Source organism: Poecilia formosa, unplaced genomic scaffold (genome assembly GCF_000485575.1).
Source record: "Poecilia formosa unplaced genomic scaffold, Poecilia_formosa-5.1.2 Scaffold565, whole genome shotgun sequence".
Lineage (NCBI taxonomy): Eukaryota > Metazoa > Chordata > Actinopteri > Cyprinodontiformes > Poeciliidae > Poecilia > Poecilia formosa.
In genome coordinates, this window is record NW_006800504.1 from 42,078 (window position 1) to 63,224 (window position 21,147).

At 37.2% G+C, this 21,147-nt stretch overlaps 1 protein-coding gene across 4 annotated transcripts; it reads right to left on the bottom strand.

The window, feature by feature from the left end:
* Positions 1 to 7,019: 7,019 nt before the first annotated feature.
* LOC103129667 (leucine-rich repeat-containing protein 51-like) lies at positions 7,020 to 18,931 on the bottom strand. 4 transcript variants are annotated; one of them, XM_016665314.1, is made up of 6 exons: positions 18,833 to 18,931; positions 15,566 to 15,771; positions 15,179 to 15,327; positions 13,438 to 13,585; positions 13,070 to 13,209; positions 7,020 to 9,527 (listed from the first exon to the last, which is right to left on the bottom strand). In XM_016665314.1, the coding sequence occupies exons 1-4, from the start codon at positions 18,909 to 18,911 to the stop codon at positions 13,441 to 13,443; spliced, it is 579 nt and encodes a 192-aa protein (XP_016520800.1). In that variant the 5' UTR covers positions 18,912 to 18,931; the 3' UTR covers positions 7,020 to 9,527; positions 13,070 to 13,209; positions 13,438 to 13,440. The 4 variants fall into 4 exon arrangements, with proteins under 4 accessions (XP_016520800.1, XP_016520799.1, XP_016520801.1 ...); XM_016665313.1 differs by lacking the exon at positions 7,020 to 9,527 and adding an exon at positions 12,707 to 12,853; XM_016665315.1 differs by lacking the exons at positions 7,020 to 9,527; positions 18,833 to 18,931 and adding exons at positions 12,707 to 12,853; positions 16,533 to 16,631.
* Between the last annotated feature and the right edge of the window lie 2,216 nt (positions 18,932 to 21,147).

The window sequence follows — 21,147 nt, forward strand, 5'->3', positions numbered from 1 at the left end:
ATGAACCCAACACTAAGACTGGCCTTTTATTGGGCAGCCTGTAAAGTTACTACATTTTTATGTTCTTATTTTGTCATCTTACTGAAAGGATCCATAAGTCTTACAGTTTTGGACATTTTGTGTTGGTTGTAATATTTTGAGAAAGTTCCTTTTTAGTAATTGTCTTAGTCTTATATTCCTCATTTTTCAAATCTGATGGTCTGATCCTCTGTTTGTCTTCCCATGTTCACTGTTTATACCTTGTTGTGGAATTATTGAATATCAGCTTAATTATTAAAAGGTACTAGAATCCCAAATCTACCTTTCTTCCTCTCTGTATTTGGCTTCTTTGATCCACTTACCCTTGACAGCTATAGCAATCCTTTTATGTAGGTTGTAATCCTGTTGTTGAGAAAACTTAGAAGTCAGTTTTTACTTAGCTTGTTTTGGTATAAGAGGCAACATTTTTGTCAAGAGTTATGTTAGATATAAGTTCATGGAACCTTTATTAAGTTCAGATATTTTATCACTAATTATTTTTATGCAGGCTTTGGATTGTTTAGGGACAATTCTAGGTGTGGATATCAGATGGACACAGTTACTGTTGGGGTTTTTATGATTCGCACTGTTACGCCCCCAAGGTCTAGGGGTCCAGGGGCAGTAACATAAAATGTGTCCGGAGTGACGGTGTAAAGTAAAAATGATTTATTACAAAATAAAGTTTCACAAAACAATACAATTTAACCCAATTAATGCAAAACAAAAGGGATTAACAAACTCAAGAATGCCAGGTGCAAATTAAAATTACAAAAGTCCAAACAAGTCAATTCAAAGTAAACTCAAAATAAACCACAAAAGGAAAACAATGCAAAGAAAAACACACACACAAAGAGGAGGCTGCGGGGAACACACAGCCTCTCAAACTCAGGCTTCTAACTCATACTTAACTGGAGCAAAGTCAAAGTAACTAAACTGGACAAACAGGAACAAGCAAAGACCAAGCCAGCTTAAAACCTACCTAAAGCAGTTGCAACTACCAAAACAAAGGGAGGCAGCTTCACAAAACCTCTTCAAAATAACTGCCCCACTAGAGGAATGGATTCAGGAGCCTTTTATAGGGTGCAGGTGGGCCTCATCAACATCTGATTGGCTTGACAATCCTCTGCTGGTCCAATGGTGTAGCTGCTTTCCTACAGCCTCCAAGCAGCCAATCAGGAAGATGTGCTCTCACAGCTGAACCTGCATAACAAAAAGGGAGCCTGCACAGCCTCAAGAGGCCAGGGGCCGTAACAGCACAAAACCTGTAAAGAACCAGACACAAAACCAATGAGGGTTTATGACTTCCTTTGCAAAGGGAGAGATCCACAACCTCTAATCCGCTCAGGATCAAAGATTGGTGAGCTCTACTCTCCTCTGCTTGGGAACTGGCTTTTATTATGATGACCTTTTTCAGTAGAACAATGCTGAGATAACAAAACAGATGGACCCCGTGAGTAGGAAATTACGTTATAGATAACTGGTCAGAGTCAGTTAGGTAACTGAACACATGTAGATAAAACACTCAAATAAAATGCTAAAACAATGATTAGTTTAACCCAACAGTTACAGTAAGACATACTAATATTTAGAACAACTATCACCTTTTCAAAGTTTGAGGTTTAGCTTTATAGCCAGTTTCATCAAAGAATGTTCTCAAAATGTTAAGTAAAATATGTATTTAGTATGGTCTTGTGCAAATATACTATACTCTCTTTGCATGGTATATTTGCTATCCATGATATGCTATTCATGATGTATTTACAGAGGAATCTGTAGCGTTTGTCATCCAACACACTATTAACTATAAGTGCCTTTGAGTGCCAAAGCAATTTTTCTTGACATCAGAATGCTAGAGGTACACACTCGGAGCTGGATGCTCAGAATTGGACACTTTGGTGTAGGGTTACACTAATGTATTAGATGGATACGACATAAGCTTTAAAGTCACTGTGAAAAGAATTTTTCAATTCCAAGTTTGACGTATCAAAACAAAAATAGTGTTTGGCCTCCTGTGCAAAGACTTCTTTAGACTGCTCCCAAAAACATGGTATACAATAAAAACCATTAAAACCGCACATGCACAAAAACACTGACATGTTTGAAACGGTCCAAGTATAATTATTTTTAATATCCCAATAAAGATGGAATTGATCACACATGAGGGAATCCCAGACTCCCTCCTTGACATGCCTCCAAGTCGACGTTTTAATGTTGCCCACTATTTAGTTATTGTAAATAACTGCAAACGTTTCCATGGGGAAATGATAAAACTAGGGATTTTCAAACTTTATGCATGTTTTAACAGAGGCATTATGTTTCCATCATCTGGGCTTGATGGATCTATCTGAAAACAGAGTTTGAGTGAAAACAGAGTTTCAGATAGATCTTAGCAAAAAAACAAACAAAAAAAAATAAACAAAACAAAGAAAACAGGTACAGCCAGTTTAACCCCTGGCTGTTAGGGATGATGTCTTCACAGCAGCCCTCCTATGTCCATTTGGGCTGTGCAGCAGTGCAGCTGCTCAGGGATTTTCACTTTGCTTCTTATTTTTGTTCTGTGCTAAACCACAAAAAAAAAAAAAAAAAAAATGATCAGTTGAATTAGAGCATGAGATAAAATTTGTATATAGTTACAATGATTCTTAAAATATATATGCATCCTTTGATGTTCCGTTTATAATGGTATGTGTGCAGATGACACATATTCTGCATGTGTTATTGAAGGATTCAGCTCTGAATACCAATGTGAATCTGTGTGTCATTCATCCTCTCTATTTTCAGTTGACAAAGATCAAAATGTGAAAACATAATTGGTTTCTCTTAAATTTTCTTAACAGTATACAAAAAAAAAAAAAAACATAATGTGATTTTTTTCTTTTCTTTTCCAAATTTAGAATTTTAGTCTCAAATAAAACCTTTGGAATGAACAAACGTGTCACAGGACTGGATTTGATTTTAATATTTCATTACTGGGGCTTAGAGACACTTCTTTTTCTGTTGAACACATTCAATGTATAATTGTGCAAATATAAGTTACTTTGACTTGTACAGCATCAAGACATGAGTTAAAAATTAAAGCAACCTACCACATCCTTTGGATAATAATTTTAAAAGGCAAAATTGCCTTAAATAACTGATAAATAATAAAAAAGAGTAAAGAACCATTTAAATTCTATTTATTAAGCATGATGGTATATTAAGCAGTTTTACTGCCAGAGTGTGTGTGGTCAGTACATCAGAGTTAAAAAATACCTTACACTGGCATATAGCTCATAAAATACACTTTCAAATGTTTTTATTAATTCATAAGTTACTGAATGACTTAGCACCAAATACATTAAAGATCTGTGGTTGCGTCAACCTTCCAGACCACTCGGGTCTTCTGGTTGAAGTCTACTTTGCAGCTCCAGAACCAGAACCAGAACCAAGTGTTCAGTTTTTATGCTCCTCTAATCAGGAACAAACTTACAGAAAACTTCAGAACTGCTGAAACACAGTGTTTCTCTCCAGCAGCAAGATGAAACTTTTACATATATTTTTATACATATATTAAAACTAATAACTAAATATAACACGAGACAGTCTGTGACAGGCTCCTCTGTCTCTTCTCTGTGGTCCTACAGCCATCTGCAGAAATGTTTCTAACAGATTATCTGTCTCGTGTTATACTTAAAATAAGTATGTAAAAAAAACTATTTTTAATAAAAGTTTTTTTATTTTTTTTATCCAGCTTTAAATAGAGGCTACAAAATCCAGTTGTTTTTGATTCGTAACAATGGGAACGTCAAAGTGTTTTTCAACCTGTCATCGTTCTGCCTTACTTTGCCACTTCAGTGTAAAGTATTTTTCTTGTTTGTTGTGTTATTTTCTGTCTAACCCTGTAAAGCACCATGAATTGCTTTGTTGCTGAAAATGTGCTACACAAATAAAATTGCCTAACCTGGCCTTTCCTCTTCAGATCATGTCGAGCATGGAATATTTTGATGTTCATTTCCAAGCACGGTAGGATGTTCATCTGCTGCATCATGCAGAACATTTGTATGTGTGTGTGTGTGTGTGTGTGTGTGTGTGTGTGTGTGTGTGTGTGTGTGTGTGTGTGTGGGTCATGTCAGTGTTGAATGAATCCTAAATCAAATTTGTGTGTGGTTCCAGTGCTGCCATGATTGCATGCAGAACAATTTCCAGATCAAACAAGCCAAAGCAATGAAATATTCAATTCAAATTCAAGCCTGCCGCCCGTTTTTCCACTTTGTATTGTTTGATCCAAAACTAAAATTGAAAAATATGAAAAACAAAACCTTTTTCAGTTTTGGATTCAATTAAAAAACCAAATAGAAAAAATGATGACTTTGACTTTTGTTTGTCCGTTTTGTTTGTTGTGGTGTAAACGAAGGAGACCAACTCACGGAAACAACGAGGTTTTCAAGCAGGAGGAAAAAGATAAACTCGTGGTTATTGTTTTTACTGTCCATAACTACATAACTAACCAACCAGTCTGTTCATCAAATGTCTGCCACTACTGATTTTGGAGCTCGACCTGCATGAGAATGTATTAATCATTTTTAGACAAATTCAATCAAACTTTCCATAAATGTAACTTCTGATTTATATAAGAGAAATTGTGCTTTAGTCTTGCTAAAAAGGAAAAACATTTTTGACGCTGCACCGTTCTGCATCATTCATGGCTTCCTCTGTCCGCCTCTCAACCTTCCTACCTGTCTATGTCTTGTTGTTTTTTTCTGCATCTGTTTATATTTTCAGTGTAATTGTGTTGTGTGTGGGTTTTTTTAATAAAATGTCTTGAAATGTGTTAACAAATAAAAGTTATTATTATAATCTTATACTTAAAATGTGCTTTATTGGCAATCTCAAAAGTGTCGTGACTTATCTTATATCATGCATGAATGTTTTTTTGTTTGTTTTATTTTTAATCTTAAACCAAGTTCTTTCAGACACAAGCTTTCATTTATTAAAAAGAGGAAAAAACATGAATTATGATTAAAAAAAAAAAAATCCATCACAAAATGTTCAGAATGATGTTGGAAGCTCAGAGTATTTTTCAGCAGGCACAGAGCGGGCTACTGTTGCTATTACAGTTGAGCTCAATCATTACTGTTGTGATTCTTGATTTTTATAATTTCCTAATAAAATGTGCGATAGCAAGAGTGTTAGCTGTAAGCCTGCCATCTGCTCGGTTGTGTTACTGTGTGTTTGTTACTTTATTTTTAATTTGTAGACATAGCTTCATAACATAAACGTTGGATAAATGGAGCTCAGCTTGCAGTGTCGCTCCATCTGCTCTGCAGGACTCCAGCAACGACAGAGCCTGCAAACAAGCAAAACTTCAACGACTATCTGTTTGATGCAGAATAAAAGTTTAATTGACACAGAAACTGACTCGCTGATGTTCTTGATATCTGATTAGATCATCAAAAACTCAAACTACTACAAGTCAAAAGGGTTTGCAGGCAGAGAGCCAGGCCAATTATAGCTGCTCTACCACTGTGATCTTACCTGCGTGTCCATCTGCTCTGTGGGATTACAAGAAATCCTATTGAGCTCAGCGGCCGGCAGCCAAGATCAGAAGGTCTGAGCCAATCATGACAAGCCATCAGTGCACGCTAAGTTTGTCTTCACCAGCAAAGTCCAAGGTGGTTGAAAAGGAATCGTAGCTCTGAAATTACGACGCACTCATTTGATGATCAGATGTCAAAAGTATCCCGTCAAGTCGCCACATCTGCAAGTGCGGCGCTCAAAGACGCCGGCATGTAAAACGAGATGGCGCCCAGTAAAAGCGAGATTTCTCTTTTTCGTTCGGAGATATCTGAAGACGCTGCTGCAGAGCTCCAGTACAAAGACTCAGTGAGATGGGATTTAATGAGCATTCAGAAGGGTTTTTGCTTTCAACAAAAAGCAGTTTTATTACTAAACCTGCATATTTACAAAGATTTCTTTGCCTCAGCTAATAATCCAGTTCCTCCATCTGTTATCTTCTGGGTATTTTACGACTAAACTGAATCAATAAGACTTTAAATTACTTTTGGATATGCTTCATCTGATGTACTACTGATAAGAAGCTTATATTGAAAAAAAAAGAGACAAATAAAATCTATTTTAGTTAAATCCTCTCAACGACGTAAAACTTCTGCCATTTCTTCTGCTTTAGCAAAATGTACAACATTCCCCTGTTGCATAATCAGCTTCTATTTGTGCTGCTCCCTCTTTACTCTCTGTATTGACATGATGATCAATTTGTGCTAAACATATTTATCCTCAAACTTGCAATGAGCTCAAAGTAATGGAAAGTAAGAGCAGTACTTCCTGTGCAAGTGCAATAACAAATCCCATAGACAAAAGTCTAGCAGGATGTTTTATCAAGTAAGAAAATGATTTAACTTGTATGTTATTAGGATTTCATGAGTAAACAAATTTGCCACCCGAACTGTGAAATGCAGCTTTAAAATGTAACTTCATATTTTTATACAGCTACATAACAAAAGCTTCATTTGGTGGATATATCTTTATGGCAGAGCATGAAACTCAGCACAGTTGGATCATTTACAGTGCTTGGCAGTGGCTTAATATCCCTTGAACATTACCACCGATTGTAATTGTTTTTAATGTCACATAACTAGTAAATAGGGCCTCCTCGCGTGTAATTTAATTTCAGTACAACAATTCCCTGACGGTCTCAGAGGTTTTATAATAATACATCAGAGGACGAACAGCAACATGAAGGAAAATAAACACAGTTAAGTTATAAACAAAGGACAGATTAAAGCAGAATTAGGATGTAAAACAACTAAGGAAGCAATTATCTATTACACAAAAGAGGAATGAGAATAGCAGCAGAAACACCGTGACACAAAAAGAGAACTCCGTCTCCACATCTGGTTCATCCTTGCAAACAATACTCCGATTCCTAAAAGCGCCATGTTAATCTTTTTAAGCGAGAGCAATTAAAAATAAACAGCATGTGAACAAAGGCTGAAAGGACATTTTAGATAAAAAGATGCTTTATTACTCCAAACGATTTCAATTTCAACTTACAATAGCACTCAGGGACAAAGAGCTGAGTTTTCTAGAGATGCAGGTTTGTTCAGTACGACAACTGGTACGTTTGGACCGACCAGGTAGAAAATGTCAAGCCTCAAAGCACCATGTCAGCTGTACATACAGCAGCAGAACAGACTGATTCACTTCATAAAATCAATTCATTAGGAGCAACAAGCATTGCTGAATGTAGAAATACTGAACAACATCTTAGGAGAATGAAAAAAAAAAAAAAAGATTAGGGAAAAATCTGTTTTCCAAATCATCATTTACTAAGGATTCCACCACCAGTTCCCAAAACTTCATCAGGATGAGCCAGAATTCCAGAAAACTATTTAGAAAAACTTGTGGGAAGATATTCAAAATATTTAAATAAAGTCATAAAGTTTAAATGCAATTAGAAAAAAATTTAAAATACTAAGAAAATGTTTGTAAATCTCTGAATTGAAAGAAAATGTATCAGAAAACAGAAAGATGTACTATCTCTGATTCATTTTCAGAGTTAAAGTAAGGTGATGTGCCTTTTCGTGCAGCGTGAATACCCGGTTACAAGCGCAGGTGCGCTGTAAAATATGACAAACATGTGAAAAATAAAAGTGAACATATAGCAGATACAATAGAGTAAGTTTTCTGGGCTGTGATCTGTAAAGAAAAAGAGCGCACAGAAAATTACAGAGAAAGCGATAGAAACTGGATCTCAGACTGAATGATAAAGGCTTACATTTTAACAAGACAACTACCTGGAGCACTGCAGCAGGAGAAAACAGAAAGGGCTTCAGGCAAAAAAATGTCATGGAGTGACTGAACAAGAGTGTAAATTTGAACTTCTTTCTCTAGTGAACATGGGATGCATGCACACTGTCATATCCTGACTGTTGTGTTGCTGTACCTATCAGGAAGTAAAGCATGTTAATTAGCTCTTAATTCAGCTTTCCCTTTGGGCTTCATTGACTAATAAACCCTTGAGGATTTTTGATGAGGAGATATTTCTGAAAGTAGTGCTTGTTTTATACTGAACAAAGAACTGAAAAAAATCTAACACTAAAATCTGGCTTTTGTCTGACAGCAATAAACTACTTTGCAGATGTCATGTGTCAAAAAGAATCACAGTATGATGGCCTCTAATTCTGGAGTTTTGGTCAGTAAAACCTTTCATAGACTTTAACTATAAACCTCTTTACAGTAATCAATAATGAACACAACACATGAAGGAAAAGAGTATCCATAAAGTTACAGTTACAACTTTTATAATTCAAAAATTTACTTAGTAACTAGTCTATACAGTTTTTTAAATTTATTTAAAAAGTCCAAGTCTTGTGAATTAATAATAATAAAAATTTAAATAACAAAAAAGTTATTGATGTGTTTCCAGTTTGTTCCAGTTTGGTGAGTCATTGTAGATGTGTTTGTTTGTTTGTTTGTTTGTTTGTTTGTTGTCTGGAAAAAGAACATGTAAAAGTTAAAGGGCACAATTGAAACCAGAGGAAATAAAAGCAGCGATGATGTAACTTTTATAAAAATATGTTGTTTTCTTTTTACATGTTTGTATTGTATATGAAACAGATAATCTGTGTGAAAAATCTAGCTCCTCTGCATTTTCCCTGCTGTCCTACAGCCATCTGCAGGAACACACGGCTCCCGGTCTGACACAACCAATCAGAGGAAGGAGGCGGGTTTTAGCGCTGTCAATCACGCTTCTATATGGGCTTCTCACAACTGTTTCCTTACTCTCTGCTACGCTACAGGTAGTACACGACAGCAAAGCCTGCTATAAATCCTAAGGCTAACTAGCATTGACACCAATGACAGAGAATAAGTAGTTTTTCTGGAACTTTAAGTTTTTTCTCCACCATTAGCAAGTTGAGGATGGGGCTTTACACTACCGTCAGTCATTCATCCATTTATTCGCACACATTCACACAATAACGGAGGTAAACTACATCGTAGCCATGGGTCAGTCTGACAGAAGCAGTGGTGCCATTCTGTCACCATGTGGTGCTGTTTATGCACCACAAACAGCTTTCTTCTGCTGTTTATGTGGTGCAACATGGACATTGTTTGGCCAAGAAAATAGCATCAAACTTTACAAAAGTGTTTCATGATTTTCTGTTGATAGAGAGTATCATAAAACAAGTTTTAACATGGTTTTCTTTGAGTTGTTTTACATTAAACCAGCTCATTATCTGACTATTAGCAATTCACTGCTCTGAAAATGTCTTCACTTTTTTTTTACAAACTCATTGTGACATGATATCTTTCTGATGCAGGTGAAAAAAATATATATATTAACAACAAACTTGTGTAGCCAAAAATCAAAAGGATCAAAAGTCTTCCTTACAGCGATGGCTCCACGGCAGCACAACTGGGAAGAAAGAACGGATTTTGAAAAGGTTTGAAGTTTTCATCTTTGGAATAACATCTTGTGTGGAAGTTCTGAATCCATCAGGAACACCAACCTGCACATAAAAAGAAATGAAATTGATGTTTCAATACTTCAGCCCCACTTCTGGTAGATGGTCAGTCACAATTATTGGATTGTTTTACTTTCAAAATTGTAGCAATTAGAAGTAAAAGAAAAAAAACCTTTCTTTTTGAGTGTTAAAGTCTGAACAGTTTTCAGTGGGGATCAATGATGTGTCGTCTGCAACCAGTGTTTGATATTTCTTTTAGCATAGGAACCCGCTTGTTTATATTTATTTGTGGAGCAGAAATGTTCCAAGTGTTTTTTTTTGTTGTTTTTTTTTGTTTTTCTTTTATCCAAGTGGCTTCACATTTGAAGGCATATGTCAAAGAGAGTTTCACCAGCATGTAAAATGTGCTACCTACTTTGTTTTTGAGACGAGCGAGTAGAAAAACAATTATCATCTCAAACAATTTCCCAAAACAGCTGCTCTCACTCACAGCACACAGAGAGAGTCACATGGTCAAAACACTGGTGTTTTCTACTTATTTTAAACACAGATTATATCCGACTAATTTCTGTTTTCCTCCATGTGGTAAAATAAACGATATGTCTTTTCTGTCCCATTTTACACTGGATACAGTGAAAACCAAGTGAGTGTTATCCACAGTCAGACTCCTCTCCTTTCCCTTGATATTTTTTGATGTAATTAGACTTTCTCAGGAAACAATTTATGGGATTCTGCAGCATTTAAATATCGCTGACTGGATGCACACTGTCACTTTTCTTCATAATCTGAAAGATGCCCAGCAGAAGTCAAATCCTTCATAGCTCTAAACCATATAATCTTCGATAGGAGGATCCTTTTTTTTTTTTCTTTTTTTAAGTATAGCAAAAAAGGAGATGTAAAGCAAAGCAGCAGCTGCTGGGATAATTGCACACACACACAGAGAGAGAGAAACATCCACACACAGAAAGGAAAAAGAAGATGAGGAATGGCAAAAAACATGAAAGAGAACATTATATTTATCCTGCCTGCCACCATTAAACCCATCCAGAGCTGGAGCTCTTTCTAGTTCATTCAGTGGAGCAGATGTTAATAGCTTAGCAGTGCTAGGCAGTAAGTGTTTAATTAGGTCTGAGGGAAAATGATTTATTAAACACATCTGGGCCAATAAAATATCCCATCACTGGATTCCTTCTTTTATGACTTAGGATTTTGATTCTTTCCCTAGAACCAGAAAAACAACCATCTTAGGTCTTCAAAAACAGAATGCCTCACACACACACACACACACACACACACACACACACAGGCGAACTCTCTCCTCGTCCTGAAGAGATGCCTGAGGAACATCAAACAACAGAATGTCTGAAAGAAGAGCCTCTGTAAGGGTGTGTCAGTGATGAACTAGTGAGCTCCAGCATAAATATCGCTCTGGATGAGACTCTTCTTATACACTCTCCGTTTCCTCTCACACATGGTGGCCGGTCGTTTTGTCCCTTCAGCATTTCAGAACTTTAAAATTTTGCTTTTTTTCTTGTCCAACACTTGCAGGAAGAGCCTTATCAGCCGTACCCTCCCGTCTTTTCTTTCCTCGGTCTTTACTTTTGATGCAGCTGATAAGGGTTCAGCATTTGAAAGGGATGGATGCATATATCAGGCTGTGCCTTGTTTTTGTGGTCATTTTGGGCCAAAATCAACACAAAACCATACATTCAAATAATTAAACAACCCCACTGATCCTAAAAAGCTTAACAAGAACCAAACAGCTGACTGTAAAGGACTCTAATAATGCTTTGGAGGGACTTTTAGCATGCTTTAATTGTGTTCAGCATGATTTTAATGCATTTTTTTCAGTGTTCTATTGATTGCAGGGCAAAAATGCAAATAAATAAATAAATAAAAAAAATGCAAATTTCCACACACTTTAAATAAGACAACTAACTTACAAGTAAGTTTTCAGCAAAAAAATTGGGGCTTGTTTTTGTACAACAATTCCTTAACATTGATGAAAAAATACGAGCTATAAATGAAATAATCTGCTAGTGGAACAAGACATTTTTTCCATGTTAAAACTTATAATATGGGAGGGAAAAATTTTGTTTTTGCAGTGTTGTTCCACCCTGTTGACTACATGTCTACACCTGTGTGCTGACCCACCAATCAGGGGGCAGCTGTGGGTGGAAAGACACACAGGTAAGAGGTGAAAAAGACCCCCTTGTTCAGAGCTGAATGACAAGCAGCAGAAGCAGAAAAAAGGCAGAGAATGGAAGAGAGCAGGAAGGAACGGCTGCAGAGAGAAGAGCAGAGGCAGAGCAGTGGACATCAGGGAGCGGGCAAAGTCCAGGGCTCTGCCCTCACAGTAAGTATAATGAGTATGTATGCTTATTTCCTGAACATAATTCATAAGAATGACTAGTTCCCTGCTTTGTAGTAAATTCCAACCATGCTCTGCCTTCTGGCAGAGTGTGAGGCTTTTGAAAAGGCTTGGACAGCTCTCTCTGGAGCCGAGTTGAACTTCTAGGCTTTTTGAACACTTAATCTGAGTTTCAGTCTTGTAACTCCTTTTTAGTTTTCAACAACTTTGTCCTGGTGGTGTACGTAGTTTCGTGTCCTCTTTATTGTAATAAACTTTCAAACCACATGTTGCTTTTTATAAATGTTTTTTTAAAGCTTTCATATCCCTCTAGTCACATTTTGTAATATTAAATACAACAGAAGACAAAAAACACACATAACAGAGGAACAGAGAAGAATAATTCATCTTTTGGAAAGAGGCCTTGAAGGTTAGGGTTATCCTAAATGACCTGGTGGATTGTTCTGGAAAAGGACCCAACATCCTTTTCCAGAACTTTATGGAGAAATTAATGAATGCAGGAACCAGAACCAGAGAGGGTGAGCTGGTGGATTAAACAGCAGCCAACCATTACGGGACAATTATATTTCAGCTGTCACAACATAAGGTGCTTTATAATTAATACGCGAGTCGATAAGTTAATACTTCAAACATGTGCTGGGTATTCTGTTAAGAACCCATCAAATAAAAAAAAATAATTGAAAACCAAAAAAAAATAAAAACTTCTGATTAATAAAATATTTCTCATCATGCCTGAATGCAACCGGACCAGTTGCACAATTATAAAAAAATTTCATACATTTCTCTTAACTTTTTGCTGAAATCAAGTGGTAGTTTTTACCAGCAGAACCATGAATAAATCTGACACATCAGATCCTGATTCATGCATTTTATTTTACGGCAGCCTTTTGCATCAAGATAAAAAGTAATGTTCATGTACAGTAGCCAGTCTGCAGTCAAAACTCTCCGGAGTGCAAAGTATTTCCTGGTGCACCGTCTGGGCGAGCAACCGCCATCCTGACTGAAAGATATTCATGGAGACTTTCTTTACAGCGCAGTTTGGGACATGGGCTAAATGTTTTGACCAGGAACCCGGAAGAGCAGCTTTCAAAGACGACCGAGTCACTGCTACACCTCAAACAAATATCGATATCAATATTCTGATCTACAGAATCTAAATTAACTCTCAAAAGATTTCAGTTTTGGTTTTGGCTTCAGTGGCCAGATTAGTCCTTACCATATGTTGATTCAGGGACATTTAAATCCACACAATTAAGGATTTTTCAGGGTGAAACTCATAAGAGGAAGGCTGTCACTTCCAAGGCTCATCTGAGAAGAATCTTCTGCTTAACAAGCCCAGTCAGTAGGAACATGAATCTAAAATAGTTTGAGAAGTTAAAGGGAGAGAAATTATTCATATGTATTAACTGTAAATTCTTGCAGGTGAAAATGCTGAATGCATTGTGGTGAAACTAATTTATCCTATTTGTCCAAATTTCCTGGAGTCACAACCCAATTATTTAATCATTTGTGATTATTTATAAATAATTTTCACTGGTAAAAAAAAAAGAAAAAAAAAAGAAAAAAGAGAACTACTTGAATTACAGTTTAATCATGTTCTGATGCATCTTTGGGTCGTGTTCTGGGCGGTTTGATGTTCGTAGACCAAATAGACGCCAAGACTTTCTCCTGGCGAGTCACAGCACTGAAGTCCATCCTCTTCAGGTGAGGCAATATCGAAATAACGTGACTCCTCAAACACAGTAGAAGGCACATACATTAGATTATTTGACGTAATTTATGTCATTTCAACTCAATGAATGCACTTTCAGATCCATCCAGCCATTTTCTAACACCCTTGTCCCTTAGTGGGGTTGGGAGGTGGTGCTCGTGCCTCTCCAGCTAACATTTCGGGCGAGAGTCGGGGTCACCCTGGACATACAGGACAAACAACCATGCACACACACACTCACACCTAGGGAGAATTTAGAGAGACCAATTAACCTGACAGTCATGTTTTTGGACTGTGGGAGGAAGCCGGAATACCCGGAGAGAACTCACCATGCACAGGGAGAACATGCACAAAACCATTTAGAAAGACCCCGGGCCGGGAATCGAACCCAGAACCTTCATGCTCCAAGGCGTTACCAACTGTGCCACTGTGCAGCCCCACTTTGAGATAAGATTCTCTATTTTAGTCTGTTTTTTCCTCACATTATGTAGTTTTTATGAAAAAATAAAAGTCTGTTGAAGTGGTTCAGGCACCACACAGGAGAGCAACAGCTCAGTAAAGAAACTATATCTGGTGAAACATGTAATTAATCACAATCCTTTCAGATGTAGTAAGAGGATGATAAATTATCACACATATTTTCTTAGTTGAAAAATGTCCCTGCACTAAGTGTTACAGAAATGTTTGAAAGAGTATATAATTACTTTGCTGTAACCTTTTTATGACACACTTGCTTACAGTTCTCATTTTGTTTAGTATAAAAATCGATGTATGTCTGCAGATATGCTGTCTATTGTTGGATGATTTTGTTGTATGCAGTGCTCCCCAGCCAATTTACAGTTTCATATTCACCCAGTCATGAATTTTTCTGTTAGAGTAAACTCCAACTATTCACAGATTTTAGCTTTTTTAACAAGTTTGCTATATATTGGTATATTTTTCTGCTAACTTTTGTTTTATTGTTGTTTCTCTGTCTGTTAGTGTTTATGTATTTTACTGTGCTAAATAATAAAACCGGACTAATTTAACTGAAATTACTTTACTAAACTTACTCCAAGAAGTCTTTTGTCAAAGGGAAACTGGACAGGCATTTCCCAAAAAGAGAATAAAGTAGCTTAAAGCAAGCAAGGAGCGGTAATTTTGAAAAAGAGGCCAAAACAATCTCTGTTGTCATTTACATTTTAATTAAAGAAATATCACGTTGCAAATGATTTTTTTGTTTACCATTCTCACCAATCAATGGCAAAACTTGTGTTACAGAAATCCAACCCTGCTTATAATTGCCAACTAGCTTTTTCCACGTTTCTACTGGTATTTTGACAATTTATGTTCAGTGCTGAGCTCCAAGTGACAGAGGTTGGAAGGTCGTCTTAATATCTACCTCATCTTCAGGTGCTTGTAAAATTAAAGCATTACTGTAAACAAGAAAGGACTACATATTCATAAAACTCAATTGAGAAGGTATGAAGCTACCATACCTTCATCAACCTGTGGATGTTGAAGTGATTATTGTGGAATGGGTTGGCATTTACACTGTTACACTTATAATTGCAAGGCAAAATTGAATCAAATTATGTTGCTATGGTAGTTAAGTTGATAGTTAAAGCAAATCACCTGTAGCCTTTGATGTTTTCAATCAAATTTCCATGAAGTGTGATGGTGTGCAGATAATTCAGCTCTCCTAATTTGTTTACTTCACTCAGGCTCCAGATGTCATTGCCATGCAGATACAAAACACGCAGCTCCTTTAGCTCACATAAAACCTGGAATACACAAAGACATGCTGTTCAAAACGAGAATTATTACATTTAAAATGAAGAAGCACAAATAGGAATGGTTTTATTAAATGCGTGTAGACTGAATTACGTATAGAAAATATAACGCATGTAGACAGACAAGGAATAGGCTCAGTCAAAAGAGGTACAATGATTTAACCTGCAAAACTGGCAATTCGGCTTAGCAAACAGGTACATAATGAAACGTAGTAAAACTAAATCTTACACATTCAATACTTGTTATTTTGTTGCAGGAGAGATCCAGCCAGCCAAGCAATGATGGCTGAGCCAGAAAATGACTCAACATGAATTCAAGGCCAACGAGGTTTGTGATGTTGTTGTTGTTCAGACGCATCGACTGGCTCAGGTACTTGTTGTTCGAGTCGATCCTTAAGGGGCGCAGGGGAAGGCGGGGAATCTCCTCCAGAGCATCTAAACCACAGTCAGTCAGTTAAGCGATCCAGGAATAGTTTTTCAATTGTCTTTATTCTGCTAAAGCGCATTTGTATGTTCCTCTACGAGATCTCAAGAATATGATTAAATTCAAATCAATAAACGGGCAGGATTATGTAAGGTCAACCTCTTTGAGCTTTACAACATGTTAGATTGTTATTCACTCATATAAAACACACCTGGAGTGTTTTGTTGATTCATTTTTGAGAAATCTTTGAATCTCCCATAGCAACCATTCAGCTGTGCAAAACGCTTTCGGGGATCGAACAGAGCCTTTGGCAACGAAGCTCCTCCATGGAGCTGCAGTTTCTAAGCTTCAGCATTACAGAGCACCCCTCCCCCAAAAGACCCCCACTCAGCTCCTTCAGACTAGCCAGCAGCAATTAGCAAACACCTGGTGGAACTGAGCATCTGCTGAGCTCAGTTTACGAGCTAATTCTCAATGAAACGCTGGTAAAAAATATTGTTTAGGGTTAATAGAGGAGCCATGTTGTGACAACTTCCTGCAGGCAGAGTGCCAGAAAGAGCAAAAGTTTCTTAAAGAGACAGAGGCCCAATTATGAAATTACGAAATAAAATTCATTGTAAGTCGGATTTGACATATACAGCATTTTTATAACAACTGAATGTGACATAGTTATGTGATTGTGCTAAATGGCTGGAAAACACATAATACTGCCCCTTTAAAGCAAACAGACCATTACAGTTTCTCATTGTAAAGACAAAGTAGAGAAATGTACCTGTGACATTGTTGAGGTCTTTGAAAGACAGGTCTATTGGAGGACCATACATGTTAAGTCCTGAATGTTCTCAAGTGCTTAGCATGAAGCTAGAGATAAACAAACTGGCAAAGAATTCTCAACATTCAAAAGTAAATATATCAATTAAAAATCTGTTTCCAAGAGAGAGAGACAGAGAAATTCTCCCATCAACATTCACAATATCCTAGCTATGTTCTATCAAATCTACAAAGAACCAACTGATGAAGAGAGTTTTTGATTATTTTTATTATTTTGGCGGTGGATGACCTGTCTATTTTTTGCCAATACCATGTTGCAGCTCACCTCCACCTGCTTTATAAACTGTGTCTGACTTCATCAGTGTCATGTCTGCTGTCAGTGACACGGCTCTGTTCTGTACTCTGGGGTCACCGCTGCCTCAGGCGTTCCACTGCTGCAGATGGAAGGGCAGGAAGGTCCCAGAACAGAGAAACCTTACCACAGATGAACTACTTTAAATTTTCATGTGGTTATAATTATCCTTCTTGATGAGAGCAGTTCTGATTGATTCTTGAAATATATGAATATTAAAAGGTTTGTCTTGAGGAGTGACACTTGATGAAACTTCTTTTCATTTTGAAAAATGAAAAGGATTGGGAATTTTGTATATAAATAAAAGGCTGTGCAAAGTCCTTTAGTCAGTATATATCTATTTTAATATTTTCTTTTGATTTTAGACACGTTTAGCCATTTAGCATATTTGCTCATTTTTGTCCCTGCACAATCACATAATGTGCATCATTTGTCCTTGACCTTCATGCTTTCTTCTTCCAACAATCTTTATGCAGATCTAGATTTCCTTTACTAGCAACACTTGTCACCTGCCAACACTACTAGCACCAGTACAAGGGTTAATGACCACAGTAGTTTTGCTTGATTGGCCAGCAAGTTTATTTGCTGTTAATGAAACCTGGGCTTCCTCAAAACCTGAGCAGTACTCAGAATTATAACGTCAAGATAAATAAACTTCAAGCTGAATCTACATAACTTGACCTTCCTAAAACAATGACCTAAGTCATTTTTTGTCAAAAGTGATTTTGGGGAAAAAAATCACCACCTCTTTTCTGCCAAAAGATAACTTATGCAAAAAAAAATAATAATAATAATTACTTTTGGCAAGAAATGACTTTAAAAGGTGACAATATGCGTAAGCAGCCATGAATATGAAATGCAAGGTAAAATACTGAATACAAGTCGGCTGAATGGAAATAAAATGCAAATGCTTTGCAGGGCAAACTGCTGGACAAGAGCGAGTCGAACAGCTGACAGAGGACAAGTAAGGAGATAACAGTGGAAAACGTCAATCAGCAGCTTCAGCTTTTACTTCAGCTATTCGCACACTCGAAATATATGTATGCGCGTTTGCTTTGCTGGCAGCACATTAGCATCTCATTCAAGGAGCAAGGGCATAAGAAGAAAAAAAAAACAGACAAATAGACAGTAAGCCAGACTCAAGGACAGAATGAGATGAGGACACTGACGGGAATCAGGATCGGTGTGAACAAATTAAATAGAAGTTGTGTAAAATATTTGGACAGTCAGGAGATTGTGGCATTGGGGACATGCATGATGTGAGTGTGTGTGAGCAGAAGGAGCTTTGAATTTATTAAGACCACAGATCAAGAAAAAGGGTCACTTTTGTTGAATAAAACAGCAATCAGGAGACCATGAGGGGCGAAGGGAGGACCTGGGCTTCTAAATAAATGGCACTGTGTGCTCCCTTTGTGACCATCATCTGGTTGAATGATTGGTTTAATACTCAGGCGCCACAGTGACGCTCTTCAGCAAGACGGCATGAGACTGGGGAAGCTTTCCAAACAGTACTTTTAGGAATTTTTAAATTCCTAAAAGTACTTGGAATTGGAAACCAGCGAGTAAAAGCAGTGAAGTTAACAGGCCAAGAAAAAATCCTCTGTTCTGCCTCCCAAAGGATGTAAATTTAAGTTTTATCATTAGATATAAATCTTGAGGTGTGACTAAATGGAACTACTTTCAGAGGATTTGTTTCTGTCATCTAGATTTCTTTTTTAGATAATTCAAACTGAAAAACACAAATGAATAGTCCTGCTGTTAATGAATAACTGTTATGCATAAAAGAATCAGAAATGACGGATAGCATGTTTTTGTTAACATTTACTTCCAGTCTATTGCGTTCTTACTTCTGTCCCTCTCCTCCATCCCGACCTCTTCCTTTTATTGCGTTCAGTCTTGAGGTCATGCTATTGGCTAACTGGTCATCCAGACACACATGGCTGCTTACCCTTGTGTTGGCAGCAGAGGTCCAGTCCAGTGTTTCTTTAGAACGTGGCAGTTTGAAAAGGTTTCATCTTTGGCCCACATCTTGACTGTGTCTTCTTTCTGTCATGTTCCGTGTTTCTGTGTGTTTATTTTTGAGTTTCTGTGTAGTCCTGTTCCCTGAGTCGGTCTCTGCGTCTTCCCCGTTGATTGTTTCCCAGGTGTGTCTCATTCCCTTAATTACCCCGTGTGTATTTTAACCCACCTGTTGTCTGTGTTCCTCGTCGGGTCCTTGTCTAAATTTGTCTATCGCTGTCTTACGTGGTTTTCTTGCCAGTGGAACTGTATAGTCCTGGTAGTGTCGGCTCTCGTTTTCAGTCCTGTAATTCAGTAGTTACCGGTATTTAGCTGTGTGCTAGTTCTCTGCCGTGCCGCCTGTTGTGGACTGTGTGAGCATTTTCTCCATTAAACTCATCATCATCACCATAACCTGGGTCTCAGCGTCTCTCCTCGCCACCAACCACACCATTTTATGACACTCTCCTCAAATCAAGTTTCTTCTAACGATAAAAAGCAGTTTTATGTCTTCTTTTTTTCATTTTTATACTGAGGACAGTATTATTCATTTCAATCATCACAATTAAGAAGTTTTGCTCTTACAGATGGAAGTGCTGTTTCAAAACATGTTTTAAAATGGCTCATCTCCTTTCATTGAAAGTTACTGCTATTCGCAGAGACTTAACTGGTCTGTCAAAGTTCTCGTTTTAACTAGTTTGTGGAGTATTTTATTTAGACAAATCTCAGCTCCTACTTCTGCTACTGTTTCAATTCGTTTTGATGTCACGACATGTTTAAGTGATCGAGGATCACAATCATTCGAGATTCTTTTTTTGACCATGTTTCTTCTTTGAAGCTGATGTTTTCCCACTTTCCTTCTTTTTTTAAAATACACTTTGGACACTTATCTCATTTTTGGTCATTTCTGCAATCTCCCTGGATGTTTTCTCTTCTTGATGAATGCCAGTTATTTGACCCTTCTTGAACAGACTAACATCTTGGATGTGTCGTTTGATAAGAATCTTTAAGAAATGAGAAGCTGCTCGTTGCATCAGTTGGGGTTTAATAAATTGTTTCTAACTGGAAGCGAGTCACCCTTGCAGTAACTATTTAATAGGAGGTTTTGGCTCAGTTAAATCAATTATTATTAGTTTTATTATTATTTTTTTGGCTGTTTAGTGCATGTACTCTTTAAAAGAAAAAAAAAAAGGCTATTTGGCCAGACGACAGCTCCTGTATAGTCGTGGTGTAAACACTGTTAAGATTTAAAACTTGGCTGATTCTTCTTCTTGGTTCCATTTTAGTTTACATAAACAACCATTTTTAACACCAAAACCCTAAAATAAAACAAATTACAGAATAGTCCCACAGTGAACGTGCAGGTTTATGCAGTGAAAACCCTGTGATTAAATGTCACAAATATATTAACATCCTGCTGACCAATATTTGCATCTGTAAGCACACATACATTTAAACTTAAAAGGTTAGTTTTTTTTTTTTTTTTTAAAGGTTTTGTTGGGTCTAGTGGGATTTATTTGAGAGTAGTCCAACAGGAAAGAGGGGGAAGACATCCGGAAAATGTCGCCAGGCTGGGAATTGGACCTGCAACCTCTGCCACAAGGACTAAGGCCTCCATACATGGGTCTTGATTTTGCCCCTGCACCACCACAGCACCCCATTGCTGTAAACTTTTAAGTTTAATAAGCATTTCTTCAAGGGTTCAGGATAAAAAAATAAATCCTGGATGTGTGCATCCATATACCTGTCAGCAGAATGTGAAGGTAGGGATCAAAGTGTCTCTTTTCATGAATTAGTTGCAAAGAAAGAATCTTTACAAGGAAAGGCTGTACAGAAGAGCTTTGTTACCGTGATCCTCATCTATTTTGACAAAAGCGTAACCCAAACATTTCTGCAAGACTCCAGAAATCATTGAGAGGTCGAGAAAAAGTGGCGTCAAGGTTATCATTTATAATGTTTCATTGACACATTATCGTCAATCAGAGAAATTGTTTAAATGGAGATTACTATTAGCTTTTTGACTGAATTTGATATATTTACTGTGGTGTTTCTTGTGACTGTGATTTCACATTCTTAAAAAAAGAAAAAAATGCTACTCCAAATCATCACACAGGCTTCCACTGCTGTTTTAAATCACAGTGAAGAAAATCAACTTATACAGAAGAGAAAAGAAGTGTTTCTCTGAGACTGTGCAGTCCAGGCAGAGCGTTGCACGCTGCTTCCGTACCTTCCGGGTGAGCTTTTCTTTTAAGGTTTTCTGATGAAA